The sequence below is a fragment of the Hyla sarda genome, chromosome 6 (genome assembly GCF_029499605.1).
Source record: "Hyla sarda isolate aHylSar1 chromosome 6, aHylSar1.hap1, whole genome shotgun sequence".
NCBI lineage: Eukaryota > Metazoa > Chordata > Amphibia > Anura > Hylidae > Hyla > Hyla sarda.
The window spans coordinates 48,669,322-48,691,403 of record NC_079194.1 but is presented as its reverse complement, the minus strand read 5'-3'; the positions used below and the strand labels follow the sequence as shown (position 1 = coordinate 48,691,403).

Here is a 22,082-nt window from a genome sequence, read left to right as displayed (position 1 = left end):
CTGTTGCATAAAAGTTCAAGTAAAAGTTTCCAGTTATCTCATAAATTCTGCTATAGACATTCCGTTTATTATCCCTGCCGTTTGTGGGCCAGTTGGTGGTAGGACCTCCAATACTATGCAAACCGCACCCTGGCGTCACGACAAGTAAGGGTTAATACCACCAGACCCTTTATTCACCATTGCAACACCCCAAACACCACAACTCCTCCTCCTTTTTATGCCAACTCTCTGTCTGTGATACCCAGTCCAACTTGGCTCCAGCCCCCTAGACTTGCATTGAGGGGACGGGGCGTGATGTCACACAGGGGAGTTATGTCACGATACTCGGGTCCCGTTGTTGTGAGGCTTTAGACACAGAGCCTACAGCACTGAGTGCTGCTGACACAGGTAGGTGCTGCATGAGAGATTGCGGGGGTCCCCAACGGCTGAAACCCCCCCTCCCCTCCCCCTCTATCATACATCTTATCCCCTATCCTTTGGATAGGGGATAAGATGTCTTAGGTACAGAGTACCCTTTAAAGGTAGGCAGAAAATTCAATAGAGCAGCAGGAAATGCTAGCAGAATACTTGGATGTATAGGGAGAGGTATAAGCAGTAGAAAGAGAGAAGTGCTCATGCCGCTGGATAGGGGATAAGATTTCTTATGGCCGGAGTACCCCTTTAAGTCTTCTGAAAAAATGACCCCTAAATCCCTTTCCTCAGATACTGAGGTCAGGACTGTGTCAAATATTCTATATTCTGCCCTTGCGTTTTTACACCCCAGGTGCATTATCTTGCACTTCTCCACATTACATTTTGACCATTCTTCTAGTTTTCCTAAATCCTTTTCCATTTGGCGGATCCCTCCAGGAACATCAACCCTGTTACATATCTTTGTGTCATCAGCAAAAAGACCAATACCTTACCATCGAGACCTTTTGCAATATCACTAATGAAGATGTGGTGAGCCATGGGGTGAGAGGTGAGGTATAAGGGGCAGATGGTGTTGCCCAGGGGTAGATGGTATTAACCCCTTTGTGTTTGTGATGCCATCGCGTGGTTTGCCTATGTAACCACCCGAAGGTAATACCGCTAGTCCTAGGTTAGGCAGAGGCAAATAATAGTCCAATGCCAGGTTAAGGTAAACGGTAGCTTTTACTGAGTTTAGACAGGTGTTACAGAGAGGTGACTAGTAACACAGGGGACCTCGCAGCTTGCTGGGACTTGCAGTGACTTGAGAGACTATAGATGCAGGCTACGCTGACTACAATTGACTTGACTTGACTGAAGATAGTGACAGCAGATAAAGATGACTTGACTTACTGACTTGTGGCTGCAATTTAGGTTGAGGCCTCCACTGACCCTGAGATGTCTGGACTGGACTTGACCTCAGCAGAAAGTGAAACACAAGAGAGAGATTGGAGTACCTCCCCCTCTTTTAAAGGGGGGCTGAGCAAGGAGCCCATAGGCCAACTGTGGGTCACCTGGTGCTCTCTGGGTAACAAACATATGACTTAAACATGTGAAAAATATTATCATGTGAATAGCAATCATGTGACCAACATCAAAAGTCCTTTACACTTAATAAGCAACCTATTCACATTATGGGGGAACACTGCAGGAGAGCCCTGAGGACGTACAGGGACTCAACCTGACAGGACTGTAGGAGAATATCTCATACTGGGACACCACAAAGATATTAAGCAAAATTGGTCCCAGTACAGGTCACTGAGGACCCCACTTGTAACAAGATCATTGCCTGCACATCTGATGAAGAGGTTCCAAAACCTTGCAACGCGTAATGTTGTGGCTAATTAAACTGAATCTTGCCTCTACAGCACTTTCCACCCACTGGTGACAAGTCCTTGCTCTGAATATTCTCCATTGACTACAACCCTCTGTTGTCTGTCACTCAGCCACTGCCTAATCCACTCAACAATATGGGAGTCCAAGCTCAAAGACTGCAGTTTATTGATATTGATGTGGCCACTATGCAGGAAAATCTAGGCATAGGAATGAGTCAACAATTTCCAATTAATTTTGTTCTCTTGTGTCAAGTTCATCTTACATTTTTGATCTATGATGTTTTATTAGTAAATTGAAATTTTAAAGAGAACCTGTCATTACTTTCATGCTACTCGAACCACAAGTCATCAGCAGCTTCTTCCTGCCCCATTAGTCTTGATTAACAGGGTATAAGAAGGAATCTATCAATCAAGGCTGGTGGGCCCGAGAGAAGCTGCTGTGGACCGCCTATGGTGAGGAAAATCCTGCAGGCATATTACAACCACCTGTTTAAAGCTTATAGATAGGGGCATTTTTTAGTAAAAGGTTTCACCAGTGTAGCTTCCTATTTAAACCTTCAGTGTGGTATCAGACCTTATCTGCGAAAGAGGTTATCTCCAGTAGCTAGCGTTTATATCTTGTATTCCTGATCTTCTGGTATTCCTGACTTTTCTCTTGTATTTGTGATTTGGCACCTTTGACATATCCTGGTAAAGACTCGGCTAGCTGACTTTGACTTATTGTGTGTGTTTGTTTTATATTATTTCTGTTAGTTTGAATGCTTCCTGACTGTATCCCAACCTGTGTCTGTTTTTGTAGTTTATTTTGTTGACAGTGACTTCCATCACATATTTAGGAAGGGACCGTTACCGTGGTTGTCGATCCGCTGTTTAGGGCGCATAGGCAAGTAGGCAGGGTCCCATAGACTTGCATAGCGGGGGCGGGGGGGTGACGTTACATGGGGCGGAGTCGTGACATGATGATACTCCGGCCCCGTGGTCGCCGTTTTGGAGCTGGCACGGTGGCGTGCAGCTCAAACAAGTGGGTGGCGAACACAAGATTGCGGGGGTCCCCAGTGGCAGGACCCCCGCGGTGAGACACCTTATCCCCTATCCTTTGGATAGAGGATAAGATGTCTTAGGGCCAGAGTACCCCTTTAAACTTGTTACACGTTACTTATTTGTCAACTAAAAATTCAGGGTAGTTAAATTAACTCTAACCCACCCCCATTTGTGAGGTTCGGAATTTTTGTCTAAAGTGCCATACAAGTCTATAGGATGTCCAGTACTTTACTCCACAAACTCTGCTCTACATCTCCTGGTGAGTGTGTCAGTCCATCTTGCAAGCCACAACCCTCCTACATCCCATGTCCTCCCACAAGCCACGCCCCCTCACACAAGCCAAACCCCCTTTTTTGTTTCGGCCTCAACTGGGACGTCAGGATATGAGGACGAGATATAAGGACAGGATATGAGGACAGTATATAAGGATGGGATATAAGGATGGGATATGAGGTCGAGATATGAGGACAGGATTTAAGGACGGGACATGAGGTTGAGATATGAGGACAGAATATAAGACCGGGATATGAGGTCGAGATATGAGGACAGAATATAAGGACGGGACGTGAGGACAGAATATAAGGACCGGAAATGAGGTCAGGATATAAGGACAAGAGCTTCATTGTTACTTTTCCTCTCGCACAAGGTTCAGGTAGGAATACCAGGCAACACTGGGTACTCTACCAACTTTTCATAAAAGTGCCCACAACTTTACATGCAGATTTTTCTGTTTTATTCTGTTACCTGTGTTTATAGCGGCGCATTCAAAATCAGTCTCTTCTTCAAGGCTTTGTGTGTCTTCCATGACTGTATTGTAACTCTATAAGAAGGAAAACATCACCGATCGGTAAATAGTGTCATTTACCCAATGTTAACTGTCATTGAATTTACACTACAGCCTTATATTAAAAAGTATCCACCAAACATGCACGCAGGCCATAGTTTCAGATGTTTTTACAAGGTTATATTCGTAAACATTTTTTTTTTTTTTGCCATTTATGACTAAAAACAATGGGGAAGACTTATTAAAACCTGTGCGGACAAAAATTTGAGCAGTTGCCCATAGCAACCAGATTGCTTTTTTTTTCATTTTTAAAAAGGTCTCTGAAAAATGAAAGAAGCGATCTGATTGGTTGCTATGGGCAACTGGTCAACTTTCCTCTGCACTGGTTTAGCTAAATCTCTTCCACTATTCGAGAACATAGGGGGAGATTTATCAAAACCTGTGCAGAGGAAAACTTGCCCAGTTGCCCATAGCAACCAATCAGATCGCTTCTTTCATTTTTATGAAGGCCTCTGCAAAATGAAAGAAGCGATCTGATTGGTTGCTATGGGCAACTGGGCAAGTTTTCCTCTGCACAGGTTTTGATAAATCTCCCCCATAGTGACCAAATAATACAATGACAGTCATTTTTAATGGCCACAAAATGGAGCAACATTTCCCTTTACTAACTTTACAGTCTCTGTAGCATATAGTCAAATAAAAGGAAAATCCCAGAATACCCGTTTCAACTTTGAATAATTACCGGGTTAGTGCTGCATTTTCCTTCTTCTCTTGCTGAGCACAAACCAAGGTTTAGGAATAGTGGTGGAACGGAAATTTATGGCAGTGGTGCCAGCTAGAGATGAGCGAACTCACAGTAAATTCGATTCGTCACGAACTTCTCGGCTCGGCAGTTCATGACTTTTCCTGCATAAATTAGTTCAGCTTTCCGGTGCTCCGGTGGGCTGGAAAAGGTGGATACAGTCCTAGGAGACTCTTTCCTAGGAATGTATCCACCTTTTCCAGCCCACCGGAGCACCTGAAGGCTGAACTAATTCACACAGGAAAAGTCATCAACTGCCGAGCCGAGAAGTTCGTGACGAATCGAATTTACTGTAAGTTCGCTCATCTCTAGTGCCAGCCATCTTCTTAATCTAATTCTAAGACATATTGGGGGAGATTTATCAAAGGATTTAGACATTTTTTTTCCCGTCCAAAATTTTTTCCGACTTTTGCTTTAGAGGATTTTTCGAACATGATGCGTTCTCGTCTATTTTAGACGGAAAAATGCATTGGTGCTGAATTTATCAAAAGCGACTTTTATGCAAAAAGTCGCTTCGGCCGAAAGTACGCCGAAATGTCAGACCATGCTGGAGCAGGCTTAAATACAGTCTAAAGCATAGATCCCGAAGTCTGTGCGCAGAATTTATCAAGAGCCGTGCGACTTTTGATAAATAAAGCGCACAATAGACCGGCCTAACGCTCTGTAGGTTGGTCTATATTGATGCGGGAAATAGACCCCCCCCCCCACTGTTATCTACATTTTATAATGGATCACAGGAAAACAGAATCCCATTTTATAATGCAAGCAGGTATAAGACTGATGTCGGAAAACAGTAAAGACATTGATATACAGTGGTCCCTCAACATACGATGGTAATCCGTTCCAAATGGACCATCGTTTGTTGAAACCATCGTATGTTGAGGGATCCGTGCAATGTAAAGTATAGGACAGTGGTCTACAACCTGCGGACCTCCAGATGTTGCAAAACTACAACACCCAGCATGCCCGGACAGCCAACGGCTGTCCGGGCATGCTGGGTGTTGTAGTTTTGCAACATCTGGAGGTCCGCAGGTTGTAGACCACTGTTAGAGAAAGTTGTATTCACCTGTCCCCGCCACTCCGGACCGCCACCGCTGCCCGGGATGTCGCCGTCCATCGCTGTCGCCGCGTCCCCGAGGTGTCCCCGACGCTCCGGCAAGGCCTCTGCTTCCCCGGCAACCTCGCTCTCCGTCGCCGCCATCACGTCACTACGCACGCCGCTCCTATTGGATGACGGGACGGTGTGCGCGACGTGATGACGACGATGGAGAGCGCCGACGATGAAGGATCCTGAAGAGGACGCGCCGGAGCCCCGAGGACAGGTAAGTGATCGTCAGCGGTGCTCACAGGGCACCGTAAACAGCTATCCGGTGGAAGCTGAAGCAGTCTGCGCTGCCGGATAGCCGTTTATGCGATGGCCCCGACATACAAAAGCATCGCATGTTGATGCTGCCTCTGACAGACCATCGCATGTTGAAATGATTGTATGTCGGGGCCATCGTAGGTCGAGGGGGTCACTGTAATCGTGTATTACAAACAACAGTGAATCGTGATAATATTCACGCCTGGTTTTCCTTCACTGGAGTTAGATATCTGTCCTGTATAAACAAACAAAAGTACTCCATTCTTTAGAGCATTGCTTCCCAACTGTTGTCCAGGCATGCTGGGAGTTGTAGTATTGCAACAGCTGGAAGCAAATTGGTTGGGAAACACTGCATAAGAGATATTCCACACTCCCTGGTTTTATATAACTGAGAAGAGGAATTAAAGGGAACCTGTAACCCTTTTCATGCTGCAAGTGACGCTCCTCCGCAGACCCGCGCAGGAGGATGTCAGCGACGTCACACTTCAGTCCCGGCCGCTGCAGGAAAGAAGAAACCATGGACGGGCAGGTGAGCGTGTCTTTAAGTGTATCTGTCTGTAGTGTGTGTCTGTTGGTCAGGAGGGGGGGGGGCAAAAAAAATTGCTTGCCCAGGGCTCCAATCAAAATTAAAGGTGACCCTTGGCATATATTATAGAAGGTCATACAAGATCATAATAGATAATAGAGGTAATACCTGAAAATTTTAATTATACTGCTTCAAAGTTTCAATTACAGGTGAAACTCGAAAAATTTGAATATCGTGCAAAGTTCATTTATTTCAGTAATGCAACTTAAAAAGTGAAACTATTATATGAGGGAGACTCATTACATGCAAAGCAAGATCGTTCAAGCCGTGATTTGTCATAATTGTGATGGTTATGGCTTACAGCTCATAAAAACCCCAAATCCCCAATATATATTTGATTTGGGAAGCCATGTCATTTGCTGGTGTTGGTCCACTGTGCTTCATTAAGTCCAGTTTTTTTTTTTTTTTTTCAAATCAACTGGTTCCAGAAACTTAAACGGATTTGTAAATTACTTCTATTTAAAAATCTGCTGCTGCATGCTACAGAGGAAGTTCTTTTCTTTTTGAATTTCTTTTCTGTCTGACCACAGTGTTCTCTGCTGCCACCTCTGTAATGTATGATGTATAAGGATGAATTCAATGTATGAGGACAATGAAAGAAAGTGAAAATGAAAGAAGAACCCTGTTTTTAGCTGACCAGCCTAATTTAATAGTCACTATATGGGATAAAGGGGGGGGGGGGGGGCTATAGTGATATGGGGGAAGGAAGATCACGATAAGGAAGCAGCCAAACAACTTAGCAACATTACAGTTCATGAACGGTTAAAAGAAAATCCCACCAGATACATAACCAATAAATTGAGGTCAGTACTGTACAAACATGTGAAAAAAGGTACCATAAGTGAGAAAATGGCTGAAAAACTAATGCCACAAATTCCAAAACCTGCAAATTGGTATCTAGTGCCCAAAATTCACTAATCTCTGACTCATCTCCCGGATGGGCCGATAGTAACGGGAATGGGCTCGGTTACAGAAGCTTTGTCCTCATACATTGAATGGCTTATTTCTCCGCTACTATCGACCATCCCCTCCTACCTCAAAAATACAAGAGAACTGATAACCACTTTGGAATCATTTGAGTGGAGGGAATCGTATGCCTTGGCGTCCATTGATGTGTAGAGCCTGTACACCTGCATCCCTAACTAAACACCTGAACGTCAGAGACCGGAAGAAGCATCACATGATGTGAAACAGTCTGTAGTCTCGTTTACCTCCCCTGCACCCTCCCCTCCACCTCCCAAAGCAAGTGTTCTGTGATTTTTTTGTGTATATATATATATATATATATATCTATATATATATATATAGATATATATATATACAGTCATGGCCGTAAATGTTGGCTCCCCTGAAATTTTTCAAGAAAATTAAGTATTTCTCACAGAAAAGGATTGCAGTAACACATGTTTTGCTATACACATGTTTATTCCCTTTGTGTGTATTGGAACTAAACCAAAAAGAGGAAGGAAAAAAAGCAAATATGACATAATGTCACAATAAACGCCAAAAATGGGCTGGACAAAAAGGAGAGAAGTTCACTTAGTCTTTGTATTGTGTGTCTGTGTGTGCCACGCTAAGCATGGACAACAGAAAGAGAAGAGATCTCCAGAGATCTACATTTGCCTTTGTCCACAGTGCGCAGCATTATCAAGAAGTCTGCAACCCATGGCACTGTAGCTAATCTCCCTGGGTGTGTCGACGGAAGAGAAAAATTGATGAAAGTTGTCAATGCAGAATAGTCCGGATGGTGGATAAGCAGCCCCAAACAAGTTCCAAAGATATTCAAGCTGTCCTGCAGGCTCAGCGCAAACTATCCGTCGATATTTAAATGAAATAAAACACTATAGCAGTACACCCAGGAGGACGCCACTGCTGACACAGAGACATTAAAAAGGAAGACTACATTTTGCCAAAATGAACTTGAGTAAGCCAAAATCCTTCTGGGAAAACGTCTTGTGGACAGATGAGACCAAGATAGAGCTTTTTGGTAAAGCCCATCATTCTACTGTTTACCGAAAACGGAATGAGGCCTACAAAGAAAAGAACACAGTACCTACAGTGAAATATGGTGGAGGTTCAATGATGTTTTGGGGTTGTTTTGCTGCCTCTGGCACTGGGTGCCTTGATTGTGTGCAACACCAACCTATAGATCACCAAAGGTGATCCAAAAATACCCTATTTCCATATACTAAAATTGTTTCTTTATTGATTACTTCACACAAACTGACAAACAATTTTAAAACTCCAGTGCTAATTCACTCCATTCATATACTGTAACTGTTGTGGCAGTGCCCGCTGTCCCCTTGACAAAGCTGCGTCTGCAGCGAAACATGTTGTGGAGGGCTGAGATTTGATTTTAAAACAGTGTTCACTCCCATTCTGTCCAGCACACTGCAAGTGCGTGCAGAACTTACAGTTCACAGCAAAGGTGACCGGACAGGCACCACAACAGTTATATGAATGGCGTGAATAAAAGTGGTATTCCAGGAAAAACCTTTTTTATATATATCAACTGGCTCCAGAAAGTTAAACAGATTTGTAAATTACTTCTATTAAAAAATCTTAATCCTTTCAATAATAATCAGCTGCTGAAGTTGAGTTGTTGTTTTCTGTCTGGCAACAGTGCTCTCTGCTGACATCTTTGCTTGTCTCGGGAACTGCACAGAGTAGAAGAGGTTTGCTATGGGGATTTGCTTCTAAACTGGGCGGTTCCCGAGACACGTGTCATCAGAGAGAACTTAGACAGAAAAGAACAACTCAACTTCAGAAGCTCATAAGTACTAAAAGGATTAAGATTTTTAAATAGAAGTAATTTACAAATCTGTTTAACTTTCCGGAGCCAGTTGATATATATATATATATATATATATATATATATATATATATATATATATATAAAGTTTTTCCCTGGATAACCCCTTTAACACTGGAGTTTTAAAATTGTTTGTCGGTTTGTGTGAAGTAATCAATAAAGAAACAATTTTAGTATATGGGAAATAGGGTACTTTTGGATCACCTTTGGTGATCTATAGGTTGGTGTAGTTGATATTACCCGCCATATACTGGTCTCTAGTCAATTGAATGTGTGCAACGCATCATGAAATCTGAGGATTACCAATGGATTTTGGGTCGCACTGTACAGCCCAGTGTCAGAAAGCTGGGTTTGCGTCCAAGATCTTGGGTTTTCCAGCAGGTCAATGACCCCAAACATACGTCAAAAAGCACCCAGAAATGGATGGCAACAAAGAGCTGGAAAGTTCTGAAGTGGCAGCAATGAGTCCAGATCTAAATCCCATTGAACACCTGGGGAGAGATCTTAAAATTGCTGTTGGGAAAAGGCGCCTTCCAATAAGAGAGACCTGGAGCAGTTTGCAAAGGAAGAGTGGTCCAACATTCCAGCTGAGAGGTGTAAGGAGCTTATTGATGGTTATAGGAAGCCTCTGATTTTAGTAATTTTTTCCAAAGGGTGTGTCCTAACTGGACTTCACTGCGCATGTCAGGAAGCGGCGCATGCACAGTGAAGACCAGTTAGGAGCGTCGAAGAGAGGGAGAACCGGAGGGAGGGGGGATGAATATTCATAAGCAGGCGGCGCTGCGGAAGGCCGGCACTGACGTCAGTGCCAGTTAAGCTACAGAAACCCCACCCATGCCAGTTACAGGTAGATTTCCAGATATAATAAAACTAAGATTGCGGGCGAACGGCCGGACAGATCCGGCCAAGGTGGGGATCATAGGAATAAGCGTCTCCCGCACTATCCATCAGTACCTGTGGTTAGTGCGGGAGCAAACATGTGACAGTTTTCCTTTAAAGGTGCCAATAATTTTGTCCAGCCCATTTTTGGAGTTTGGTGTGACGTTATGCCCAATTTGCTTTTTTTCCTCCTTTTTTGGTTTAGTTCCAATACACACAAAGGGAATAAACATGTGTATAGCAAAACATGTGTTACTGCAATCCTTTTCTGTGAGAAATACTTCATTTTCTTCTTAAAAAATATCAGGGGTGCCAACATTTACGGCCATGACTGTATATATATATATATATATATATATATATTTTTTTTTTTTTATTTTTTTTTTATTTTACAAAAAATATTATTTTATATAAAACAAAAGTGGGAGTTTTCCAAATAGAGGAGGCGCAGATGACGGAATCATGTGACCAATTTAGATAAATAACTAATTCCCGCTCAATACGGCACGTGAGATGTTTTGGGTGGTATGAACGCCTCCGTGTATTTATGTATAGCTGAGAGGTAAGAAGTTAATGTGATTGGATTAAGATAAACAAGTCCGGCCGAAATGACGACCACTGCTTCCATGTTTGCCACAAATAACCGGAGATGTTAAGAGGCCACTGGCTTACATCTTCTATCCGATTTGCAAGAATTACCTCATAGAAAGGATCCATATGAGTCAGGCTTCCCAAATATAGACTGTATCCAGGAAACCAACATGCATTGGGCAGCACATTGTTTCCCAACCAGTGGGCCTCCAGCTGTTGCAAAACTACAACTCCCAGCATGCTGGGAATTGTAGTTTTGCAACAGCTGGAGGCACCCTGGATTGGAAACACTGGTGCAGCATATGGTGGTTTTTGTTTGATTTATCACAGTATCAGAAAGATGTTTCATATAGGTTATCTGTTTTCTACAAGACCTTTTAATTCAATATCAGATTACAAAACTTTGTATGTGTCGTACATCTTGGCAAAACATTAACTTTTCTAATATACTTCATAAGAAAATTGTACATCCTTTTTATAGAAATCATGGCTTACAAAAAAAAAAAAAAGACCACTAGGGGTCCCCATACCATCCAGGACATAATCCTGCCCGGCTGCAGCATCATCTTTGTCCCAGCTGAAGCACAGGCTGGGAAAAAGTCCAGGAAGTGAGGGCGGGACTAGCACTCTTCTTTGCTCACTCCTGTCCTATCAGACTGCAGCATGAACACAGAGAGGAGGGGGTTAGAGAGCAGCCTGCAGTGATTGGATGAGGAGACCCAGCACAGCAGACTCAGGTGGGAAGATAAGTCACACAGAAGGTATTTGTAATAGAAGAAGGTATTTGTCATAGAAATATAGGTGCTAGATGCATAAATGATGTACATGATCAGGATTAAGTACGGAGTAACATATAATTATTATTTTTTTTTGGGTGGGATATAACAGGTACGCTTTAACTTTGCACTTACCAGGTAATAGTGAATAATACTGCCAAACAATGACCAATGCCAAAGCTACCATAAATAGTGTTGAGCGGCATAGGCCATATTCGAATTCGCGATATTTCGTGAATATATGGACGAATATTCGTCTTATATTCGCTAAATTTGCTTATTCGCAATTTATTTTCGCGTAGAGAGGGGTGATCACTGTGATGTGTACTGTGAAAAAAAATAAAATAAAATAAAATATTCGTAATTACGAATATATAGTGCTATATTCGCGAATATGCGATATTCGTGAATAAAATTCGCATTGCGTGTATGCGAGCAACACTAACCATAAAGACCAATAGAAGCCATGATATCACTGTATAGTGACCAGTACCACATACCAATTCTACACTGGACCCTTGCAGAGTATTATCGCCCCTTCAGCACAATGCAGTGATTTCCATTTTCACTGGAGACATCTAATTGATCATTCACTCTCTATTATCTGACGCAGAACGCCATGATGGCTTCACACGGCCATGACACATCTCTACAGAGCTTGCCCCCCAGATACCTTTGGCTTTTTGCTTTTCCTAGAATCCTTCCTACAAACTTTCTACTGCCATTTTAAAAGTGTACTACACAATTAAATATAGTGCCGCACAAACAGTGCCCCTGAAATAAAAGTGACAAGACGATAGTGCCCCCACAACTAACCACACAGTAATAGTGTAAGTGTTTTACACACCATAATATTCCCCTCCCATACAGTTATACTGTCCCCATGTTTCCCTGCACAACAATAGACCCCAAATAATGTAATAGTGCCTCATACACAGTAGCAGTGCTCTCATTTAGGCAACACAGAGTAATAGTCGACCCTTAACGCCTACATGCTGTAATAATGTTTCATACACAGTACTGGTCTCATTTAGGCAGCACAGTGTAATGTTGGCCCCTTAGCTCCCCAACACAACAATAAAGCCTTATACACAGTACTAGTGCTCTCATTTTGGTAGCACAAAGTTTTGGTGTCCTTTTAGTACCCGCACATAGTATTAGGGCTTCATACACAGTATGAGTGCTCTCATTTAGGCTACACAGAGTAATGGTGGCCCCTAAGTGCCCACACATGAAGCTCTTGTTGTGTGGTACACAGTAATACTGCTATCTCAATGCAAAACTAGTACCCCCTCACAGTGATGATACACCTGTAGTGTTTTCCCTCACACTTAAAGGGGTATTCCGCCCCTAGACATCTAATCCCTATCCAAAGGATAGGGGATAAGATGTCTGATCATGGGGGTCCCGCGATCTTTGTGCAGCATGCAGAGTTCGTTTAGAATGCTTGGGGTGGGCAGCGGGCAACGCTCATTGTGATATCATGCCACACTCCCTCAATGAAAGTCTATGGGAGGAGGCGGGGAGGCTGCCATGTCCCCTCCCATAGACTTGCATTGAGGGGTGTGACGTGATGTCACGAGGGGCGTGGCTGGGACATCACAACTCCCTGCCGCCCGCTCCAAGCATTCAGAACAAATTGTTCCGAGCTCTGGGGCAGCGGAGTACCCCTTTAATACCTTCACATAGTAATAATAACCCTTCAGTGTCTTTACACAGAAAGGATGCCCTTTTATTGCTCCCCCCCCCCACACACACACACAATAAGTATATCACCTTAGTGCCATTCACACCTTTCCCTGTTCTCTCAATGGCTAAGCAGATTATTTTGCAGGCTTCTCCAGCCTGTGCATTCTGCGGGACAATGATGTCATGGGATTCTGCTGGCTTTCACTGGGGTCTTGTTCAGGTTTCTTTAAAGCTGAAGGCTGATACTGGCCTATAGCTAATAAAATGCTTAAAGGGGAACTCCGCCCCTAGACATCTTATCCCCTATCCAACGGATAGGGGATAAGAGGTCAGATTGCGGGGGTCCCGCCGCTGGGGACCCCCGGGATCTCGGCTGCAGCACCCACCTGTTGCAGCTTCCGTAAACGCTGGAGGCTTCTGCTCCCGACCACGGTGACGTGAGATCGTGATGTCACGACTCCGGGCGGAGTACCCCTTTAATCAGACATCATGCCTGCAATGACTCACAGAGGGACTAGCGGAGTAGGCGTCACAGATTGAATTGTGGACTATTAAGCTGACGTTTCCCCACTCCACCATTGTGTTTAACTATATCTACATCATGAGGACACAGATACAGTTGAAAGTAGATTCACCAGGAGATAATACAAACACCCCAAACACTAAATCTGTGACTGGCTCCAGGAACAGAGTGTATAAGAGGGACACAGAATCCAAACCTTTTTGACAACAAATTGGACCTTTTTGACAACATAAGTGAAAAAGGTGGAAATCACAAGCATGATAAAAAAATGTATAAAAGAGTATGCTACAGATATAATTTTAACACATCTCAGTAGTTAGGTGGGTCATAAGCTAAATGCTCTCCAGGTGGTAGTTCATAACATTGGGCGTGACCAAGTGGATGACCCCCGAAACGGAACCGTCGCACCGTCAGCTCCGCTGAGCTCTTGTCTTTCCTTCTCTTCCCCGCTATTTGTTTCTCATTTGGAACATGAAATAAAGTGTCTCCGTGCGGCAGAATCATTGGGTGAGTGCGTTACTTCAACCTGTCTATTTTTTGCATTTTGGATGATTTTTGTTCCAAGTAAGAGCACCTCTGACATAGACACTTAAAGGGGAACTCCGGTGGAAAACAAGTGGGAAACAAATGTTTTTAAATCAACTGGTGCCAGAAAGTTATACAGGTTTGTAAATTACTACTATTTATAAATCTAAATCCTTCCAGTACTTATCAGCTGCTGTATGCTACAGAGGAAGTTGTGCAGTTCTTTTCAGTCTGACCACAGTGCTCTCTGCTGACACCTCTGTCTGAGTCAGGAACTGTCCAGAGTAGGAGCAATTTCCCATAGAAAACCTTTTCTGCTCTGGCACGGCCATCACGCCCCCTCCCATAGACATGAATGGAAAGGGCGTGACGTCACGTCCCCAGTGCCGGAAACCCGGAGGTTTCCGAAACTGGAGATTCAGCACCTGCATAGAATGCGGGGGCTGCAGGGAGATTGCGGGGGGTCTCAGCAGCGGGCCCCCCGTGATCAGACATCTTATCCCCTATCCTTTGGATAGGGGATAAAATGTTTTTGCCTAGAATACCCCTTTAATAGTGGGAGAGAACATGGGAGAAGCAATTTTACAAGAACTTTTTCCATGTATTTTTAGTAAGTAAGTGGATTAACGGGAGTTTCTATATCATCTACGAAACAAAGTTCACTGTTACGCTGTGTTCACATGATCAGGTTTTTAGTTTCAATTACTGAATACAAAGACAGAAATGGATTTGACAAGAAAAGAAGTTAATTCAAAAAGAAGTGTATTTAATAATTGCAACTAAAAACCTGAGCGTGTGAACATCCACTTAGAGGTTTAATACTGGGATCAGTTACATTCAAATTAACAGTTATTAGAATATTTAAACTATGAGAATGTGATATAAAATAGACAGAATGATGAAAGATGTTGTGAGAACCAGAGTTGTCCTCTTACCCCATCTCCCACCACGATTTCCATAATGTTTGAAACTAGATAAGTCAAGGCCTCTAGACCGCTAGGAAAGAAGAAGAATATAGAATAGTATGTTCCATGTTCCTCTTAATAGATGCCCAAAATGTTGGGATGTTGTTCAAGCATTTACCTGTGTGTAAAGTAAATATTACTAATACTAAGTAGTCAAAAGGATTTCACAAAAATAGTCTATTAAATGTTTTATGAATATCCAGGGAGAAAAACACAACTCCTTTCTATGACCCCTCCTAGTCATCCCCGATCGCTACTATCTTCGATATCTTCGAGACCAATTCTATGAGCCACCCCCCTTTCTCTTTGTGGATGTAGTTATCAAGATGGATGTGTATTTAATTCACCAGGTTATTTCCTTTAGATCCAATGGTGTTGTGACAATCAACAAGCTGAAATATAAAGATGTGGGATTTATGCAAAGGTTGCCTAAAGGGGACTATTGATTGGAGGCATTCTTGGGTGTTCCCAGGGTAGAGGTTTTAATCTCCTTTTTATAGATATCATGGCTTCTCAAAAATATTGCTAGGGGTCCCCATACCATCAAGAACATAATGCTATTAGGCTGCAGCATCATCTTTGTCCCAGCTGAAGCACAGGCTGGGACAAAGTCCAGGAAATGAGGGCAGGACTATCCTCTGTGCTCACTCCTGTCCTATCAGACTGTAGCATGAAAACAGAGAGGAGGGGGTTACAGAGGAGCCTGCAGTGATTGGATGAAGAGACCCAGCACATCACAGCAGACTCAGGGAGAAAGTGAATGCATGGTGAGATAATCATGTGTCTATGTTAAAACTAGATTTTATTATTACATATTAAAAAGTGCTTGGGTGAGTAGCGCAGAGTTAAAACTCCAGTCCCAATAGATCCTGTCTCATTTTGCTCTCAATGTAAAGTGCATCCACGTGCAGATAACTGTAAGATATACATTAACGGACATTCAATATGTATGTGTCATGTCTGTATTGGCCTGTGTTCACACACAGCTATTGGTTTGCTTGTATGTGAACAGTTTTATGTTCCCTGGCCAGGGAATAGTTAAATCTTTGGCTTGCTAGCTAGTAGCTCCTAGGGTGTGTCTATTTAAAGTCAGCTCAGCCTAGCCTCAGGGCTAGTGATACTTCATTATATCCTGACTTGCTAACATGCTGGTCATGCTGCTTTGGAGCTCTTGGTGAAACACTCTTTATTTGAGCTTTTAATCTACTATCTCTGTCTTAGCATGCACTTTGTATTTTCTGGTTTTAGCCATGTTTATGTGGCATGCTCTTAGTAGATTTTAAGCTGTATTTGTTTAGTCGGTTTTAGGACTTGTATGTTCTCTGTCCATGGGGCCTCTATGTCTACTGGAGGTTCTAGGGGATTAAGCTTATTCCTGTTTTGTTCTGGAGCATGTTCAGACGTTTTGTTCTGGAGTATGTTCAGACGTTTTCCTGTCTGGTGTTTTGAACACTATATGTTTATTAGTTCTTTATTCAGATCTTTGTAGTTCTGTTCATGACCGCTTATCTATAGTGTCCTCTGTTCACGACCAATGAGTCCTCTGTTCATGTCTGCTGATATAGTGTCTTCTGTGCTAACTCTCTGATCTGTGTCCTCTACTTAATCTGTTATGGAGTTCTATGTTCCTGTTATGTTTTTGGTTTGTGACCGACTGTTTATTAGTATGTGTTTTTAGGCACTTTAGTTCAGGGAGGGACCGGCGCCCAGTTGTTGATCCACTATTTAGGGTGGATGGGCAAGTAGGCAGGGAGAGCAATTTTAGGGTCAGTTTAGGGGTCACTCTCCCTGTCCCCCTGGTTGGTCCCTGACAGTATGTACCACCATGTATTGATATTGTAACGCCAAGCGCTCCGGGTCCCGCTGTCCCCCCCGGAGCGCTCGCGGCGTTCTGCTGACAGCAGCACTCCGGTCTCTGTCTCTGACCGTGAGCGCTGCTGTGTTCGTGCCTGCGGGGACGCGATCCGCGTGGCGGGTCATGTCCGCTCGCGGATCGCGCCCTGTTCCACTCACCCTCCTCCTCCGGTATCGGTCTCGTCCCGGCGCGCACGGCCCGTTCCCTAGTGCGCGCCGGCTTTCTAAGATTTAAAGGGCCAGTGCACTGCTAATTGGTGCCTGGCCCAATCAGTCTAATCACCTCCCTAACACATAAATAACCACTTCCCCCTCCTGTTCTTGCCGGATCTTGTTGCCTTGTGCCCTGAGAAAGTGTTTAGTGTGTTCACTTGCCTTTGTATCCAGACCTTCTGCTGTTGCCCCTGCCCTGACCTTCTGCTACGTCTGACCTCGCCTCTGTCTAGTCCTTGTGTACCGCGCCAGTCTCAGCTGCCAGAGAGGTCGAGTCGTGGGGGACACGACCTCGTAGTAACCGCCGCAGCAAGTCCATCCCGCTTTGCGGTGGGCTCTGGTGAACACCAGTAACTACTTAGAAAAGGCGGCTGAGGAGATGCGAGGCACAGGAAAGATAAGGCAGCTCATGGTCTGGATAGCAGAAGGTCAGGGCAGGCGGCACACTAGGGTAGTCAAGATGTAGCAGGAGTTCAGTAGGCAGGTGGCAAAGGAGCAAGGTCAAGTCACAAACCAAGGGAGCAGAAACACGGCAAGGCAATTCTGAGGAATGCTTTCTCTAAAGCACAAGGCAACAAAGATCCAGCAGGGGAGTGAGGAGGGCGGATGAATTTATAAATGAGCCACAGGTGAATTACACTAATGAGCGTACTGGCCCTTTAAATCTTAAAGCTCCAGCCCCGTCGGCAGCAGCAGGTAAGGGGACCATGCACTCACGGCATGAGAGAAAATAACCTATATTTTAGTCTCAACCTTTTTTGGCCCCAGATTAATTTGTTTGGAGTACGCTCAAATGAGTCAAACCATTTTTCAGTTATCCAGATTGGCGAGGTGAGGCGTTAAGAATATTGTTAATGGAAGTTTAAATCAGAACTTAATTTTTTATTTACAAGAATTTATAAGAGGTAGTAAGTTGAACTCATAATATTTCTTTGGAACCGATTATATTTAACCCCTAGTTGGAGTGCAGCAAATACCTGATAGATATTTCCAAATATGGAGCTGCGTGGAATGAACCCTGTTTGATCACAGGAGATACATCCAACTGTAGCAGCTGATAATTTTTTTGTCAAATTTTTGGAGAATAATTTAACATCTGAATTTATGAGGGATATAGGGCGGTAGGATTCAACGAGGGAAGGATCTTCCCCTTTTTTTTTTTAAATCAAAATGTCTGCCTCCATCATAGAGTGAGGTAACTCCCCCTTACAACATGATTCATCAATCACTTCCCATAATATCGGGGTCAGGATAGTTGCAAACCTTTTGAATAATTCGAACGGAAGACTGTCCGGTCCTGGAGACGAATTATTAGGGTCTGATTTAATAACCTCTGCTATATCAGATAGCGATACCGGAGACTCCAGCAGACTCCATACAGCAGAATTAATTACAGGGAGTTTCACCCTACCAAAGAAGCTATCTACAGTAACTCGGATTTTTGTGTTATACCTTTGGAATTATAAAGAGATGAAAAAAAAAAAAAGTTAACTGTTTGGCCATAACCTCTTGCTCAGATGTATATGACACGTCCTCCATTAAAAATTTTTTCAATGTTTTTCCTATCCTGGTTAGGCTTCCCTCCCTTTCTGTATTTCTGACCTCTAAAGAAATTTCATGGGCTTTTTCATGTCTTTTTGTGCCGTTTTTAATAAATTATGCTACGCACTATTAGAATTAGCAATATAGTTATCCTGAGCTAGATCAACTTTTCTTCTTAATTCCTCCTCCTTCTCCCTATATAATTTTTTTTGTTTGATATTTCTTTAAATAGAATACCCCTGAGGTATGCTTTAAGGGAATCCCATAGTATTTGTATGCTTGCACTACCTTTATTCCGCTCCCAAAAGGAAGACATTTTTGCAACTATAAATTCATCTTTGTCTATAAGTGTAAACCAAAACAAATTAAATTTTAAAACCTTAGCAACACCGTTCCCCCGGTACCTAACTGAACCGTTACTAAGAGTGGAGAGTGGTCTGATATGGATTTGGCCTTGTATACAATTCTCTTGATTAGAGGGATGGCAAGGAATTACAAAGGCATAGATCGATGCGTGAAGCAGACCAATACAAGGTGCTGTAGCAGGAAAAAAAACCTGTCTGTCTCCGTACAGTGATCTGTTTAAGTTTATGTCTAGCAAGGTAGTCTAGGGCAGGAAAGAGTACATATTATTTAGAAATTAATACTAAGCACTCCAACACATAAGATATTAAATTGTAACTCATGTTACCTACTTCAGAGCGGCGAGGACTCTGATACAAATCTATAGTGATCTAAAGGGTTAATAGCCGCTGGCGGCAATCGCCGCATGTCGGCTATTAACGCTGCCCCCCCAGCTACAGGAATCAGTTGGGGGCGGCCGGTATGTTGCGGGCTCGAATTGGGAGGGCGCGCCGTACCCAGTTAACACACATGGACGAGTATACACGTCCATGGTCGATAAGGGGTTAATGTTAATAAAATGGTTAGCAAGAGTGGAGTGTTTTTTTGGAATAATTTTTTATTAAACATATTGTGTTTTTTTTTATTTACTGGACAAGCTTAGTAGTGGAAGCCATCTTACATACAGAGTCCATTACTAAGCTGGGCTTAGTGTTAGCCACAAAAAACAGCTAGCACTAACCCCCAATTATTACCCTGGTACCCACCACCACAGGGGTGTCGGGAAGAGCCGTGACCAATAGGCCCAGAGAGTAAGAAATGGCGCTCCTGGGCGTAGGTGGTAAAAGGCTGGTGTTATTTAGGCTTGGGAGGGCCAGTAACAATGGTCCTCACCCACCCTGGTAATGTCAGGCTGTTGCTGCTTGGTTGGTATCTGTCTGAGAATGAAAATAGGGGGAACGCATAGGGTTCCCCCTATTTTTATTCTCAGCCAGATACCAACCAAGCAGCAACCGCCTGACGTTACCAGGGTGGGCGAGGACCATTTTTATTGGCCCTCCCCAGCCTAAATAACGCTCTTTTGTAGTTTTTTGCTTACAGCCAAAAGGCGCACAAAAATTTGCTTAGGTGCTCATACGATTTTTTGTGCGACTTTTGTAAGCAAAAAAAGAGCTCTAAATCCCTTGATAAATGTCCCCTATGGAGTTCATCAGAACAAGGTTCACTCAAAAAGTCAAATATATATTAGTCTGAAATCTAAAACTGTCAAGATTGGGCAGGCTGGAGGTGGATCCTCTGTGTCAGAGAGGGATTGGCGTGGACCGTACCGGTGGACCGGTTCTAAGTTGCTACTGGTATTCACCAGAGCCCGCCGCAAAGCAGGATGGTCTTGCAAGCGGCGGTAGCAACCAGGTCGTATCCGTAACGGCTCAACCTCTCTGACTGCTGAGATAGGCGCGGTACAAGGAATTAGGCAAGAGCAAGGTCGAACGTAGCAGAAGGTCAGGGCAGGCAGCAAGGATCGTAGTCAGGGGCAACGGCAGGAGGTCTGGAACACAGGCTAGGAACACACAAGGAACGCTTTCACTGGCACAATGGCAACAAGATCCGGCGAGGGAGTGCAGGGGAAGTGAGGTATAAGTAGGGAGTGCACAGGTGAGAATACTGATTAGGCCTGCTGCGCCAATCAGTGGCGCAGCGGCCCTTTAAATGGCAGAGACCTGGCACGCGCGCGCCTAAGGAGCGGGGCCGCGCGCGCCGGGACAACACAGGACGGGGAACGGGTCAGGTACGGGAGCCGAGATGCGCATCGCGAGCGGGCGCGTCCCGCATCGCGAATCGCATCCCGGCTGGGAGTAATATCGCAGCGCACCCGGTCAGCAGGTCTGACCGGGGCGCTGCGAATGAGAGAGAACGCTGCGAGCGCTCCGGGGAGGAGCGGGGACCCGGAGCGCTCGGCGTAACACCTAGTATCTAAGGCATTGGGCAGAAAGCCTCAGGCAACCCAATCTGCAACCTGTGTATAACATGAAAAAGAAAATAATATGTGGTATAATATTTAATGTATGTCAAAAAGAAAAAAAAATGAAAGTGAGATTTATTACAGTATGTAGTAGCATTACCGTCATTATGCATACTTCTAGTCGAGTATCAGTTTATTTGTCAGTCAAGAAAAAAAATATCAAATGTCAGTCCAATGTCAGTTATCACTTAATTTCACGCATAGTCAGTAAATGCATAACTTCATAAAAAAATAATAAATAATAATAAGGTAGAGATGCCAACAGGTATACTGATAAACTTCTCATATCCTGTTCATCCTGTTTAAGAAGGCAGGACTAAAGTGTTTCTTGAATTAATTATCAATAATCTAGTTTGTGAACTAATCCACAACCATTCTGTTTGTGTATTATTGTTGAAGCTTGTATGGACATTTTTAAAATGCACAGAGACTCTATACCAGTTCTTCACGACAGCCTAAATATGGACATTTGTATTAATACTCAGGACTGCATCCGGCCCTATAGCCATTCCGTCCCTCTACCTTAGGGACCTACGTCGAGGAGGACTTAGGGAGTTTGTGGTGTCCCGTACAGGACCTGGTCCTGCCCCTGTCTAAAGTCCCCTCAGCCAGAGTCCCTCCATTTCCATAGGGCTCTCCTGCAGGGCTTACCCCTGTCACCTCATATAGATTATGTTGATATATTATTTAATATTTAGGAAATATAAATGTATAGGACCTTTCCCAGGTCATGTGATCTACAACTGTGAATGTGCATATGATGAAGGACCTTCCTGGGTCATGTGATGTACCCAGAGTTCACTGGGTTCAGGACTTACAGGTTTGCTGGCCAATGAGCTTAGTCAAGTCCCCTTAATATATAAGGGGCTGTAGTCTCCAAATTCTCTCTCTTTTCTCTTATATTCCGGATCCAAAGAAGCACAATCAGCATATCTTCATTCTTCTCAACTAGGAAAAAGCCTAAAGTACCAGCAGCCACTAAAACCAT

General features: G+C 43.7%; 1 protein-coding gene across 7 annotated transcripts in view; it reads right to left on the bottom strand.

Moving 5' to 3' along the window:
* The window catches only part of PDC (phosducin), a 124,781-nt gene that overhangs the window by 22,331 nt on the left and 80,368 nt on the right, over positions 1 to 22,082 (bottom strand). Inside the window, exons 1-2 of one of the 7 annotated variants that reach the window (XM_056523630.1) lie at positions 6,187 to 6,309; positions 3,570 to 3,645 (exon numbers count right to left, since the gene is read on the bottom strand). In XM_056523630.1, coding sequence (XP_056379605.1) covers positions 3,570 to 3,630 — 61 coding nt within the window. In that variant the 5' untranslated portion in view covers positions 3,631 to 3,645; positions 6,187 to 6,309. Of the gene's footprint in view, positions 1 to 3,569; positions 3,646 to 3,745; positions 3,832 to 3,857; positions 3,877 to 4,351; positions 4,373 to 5,477; positions 5,544 to 6,186; positions 6,310 to 22,082 lie in introns of those variants that run through there. The other 6 variants (XM_056523627.1, XM_056523626.1, XM_056523628.1 and 3 more) reach the window with 6 other exon arrangements.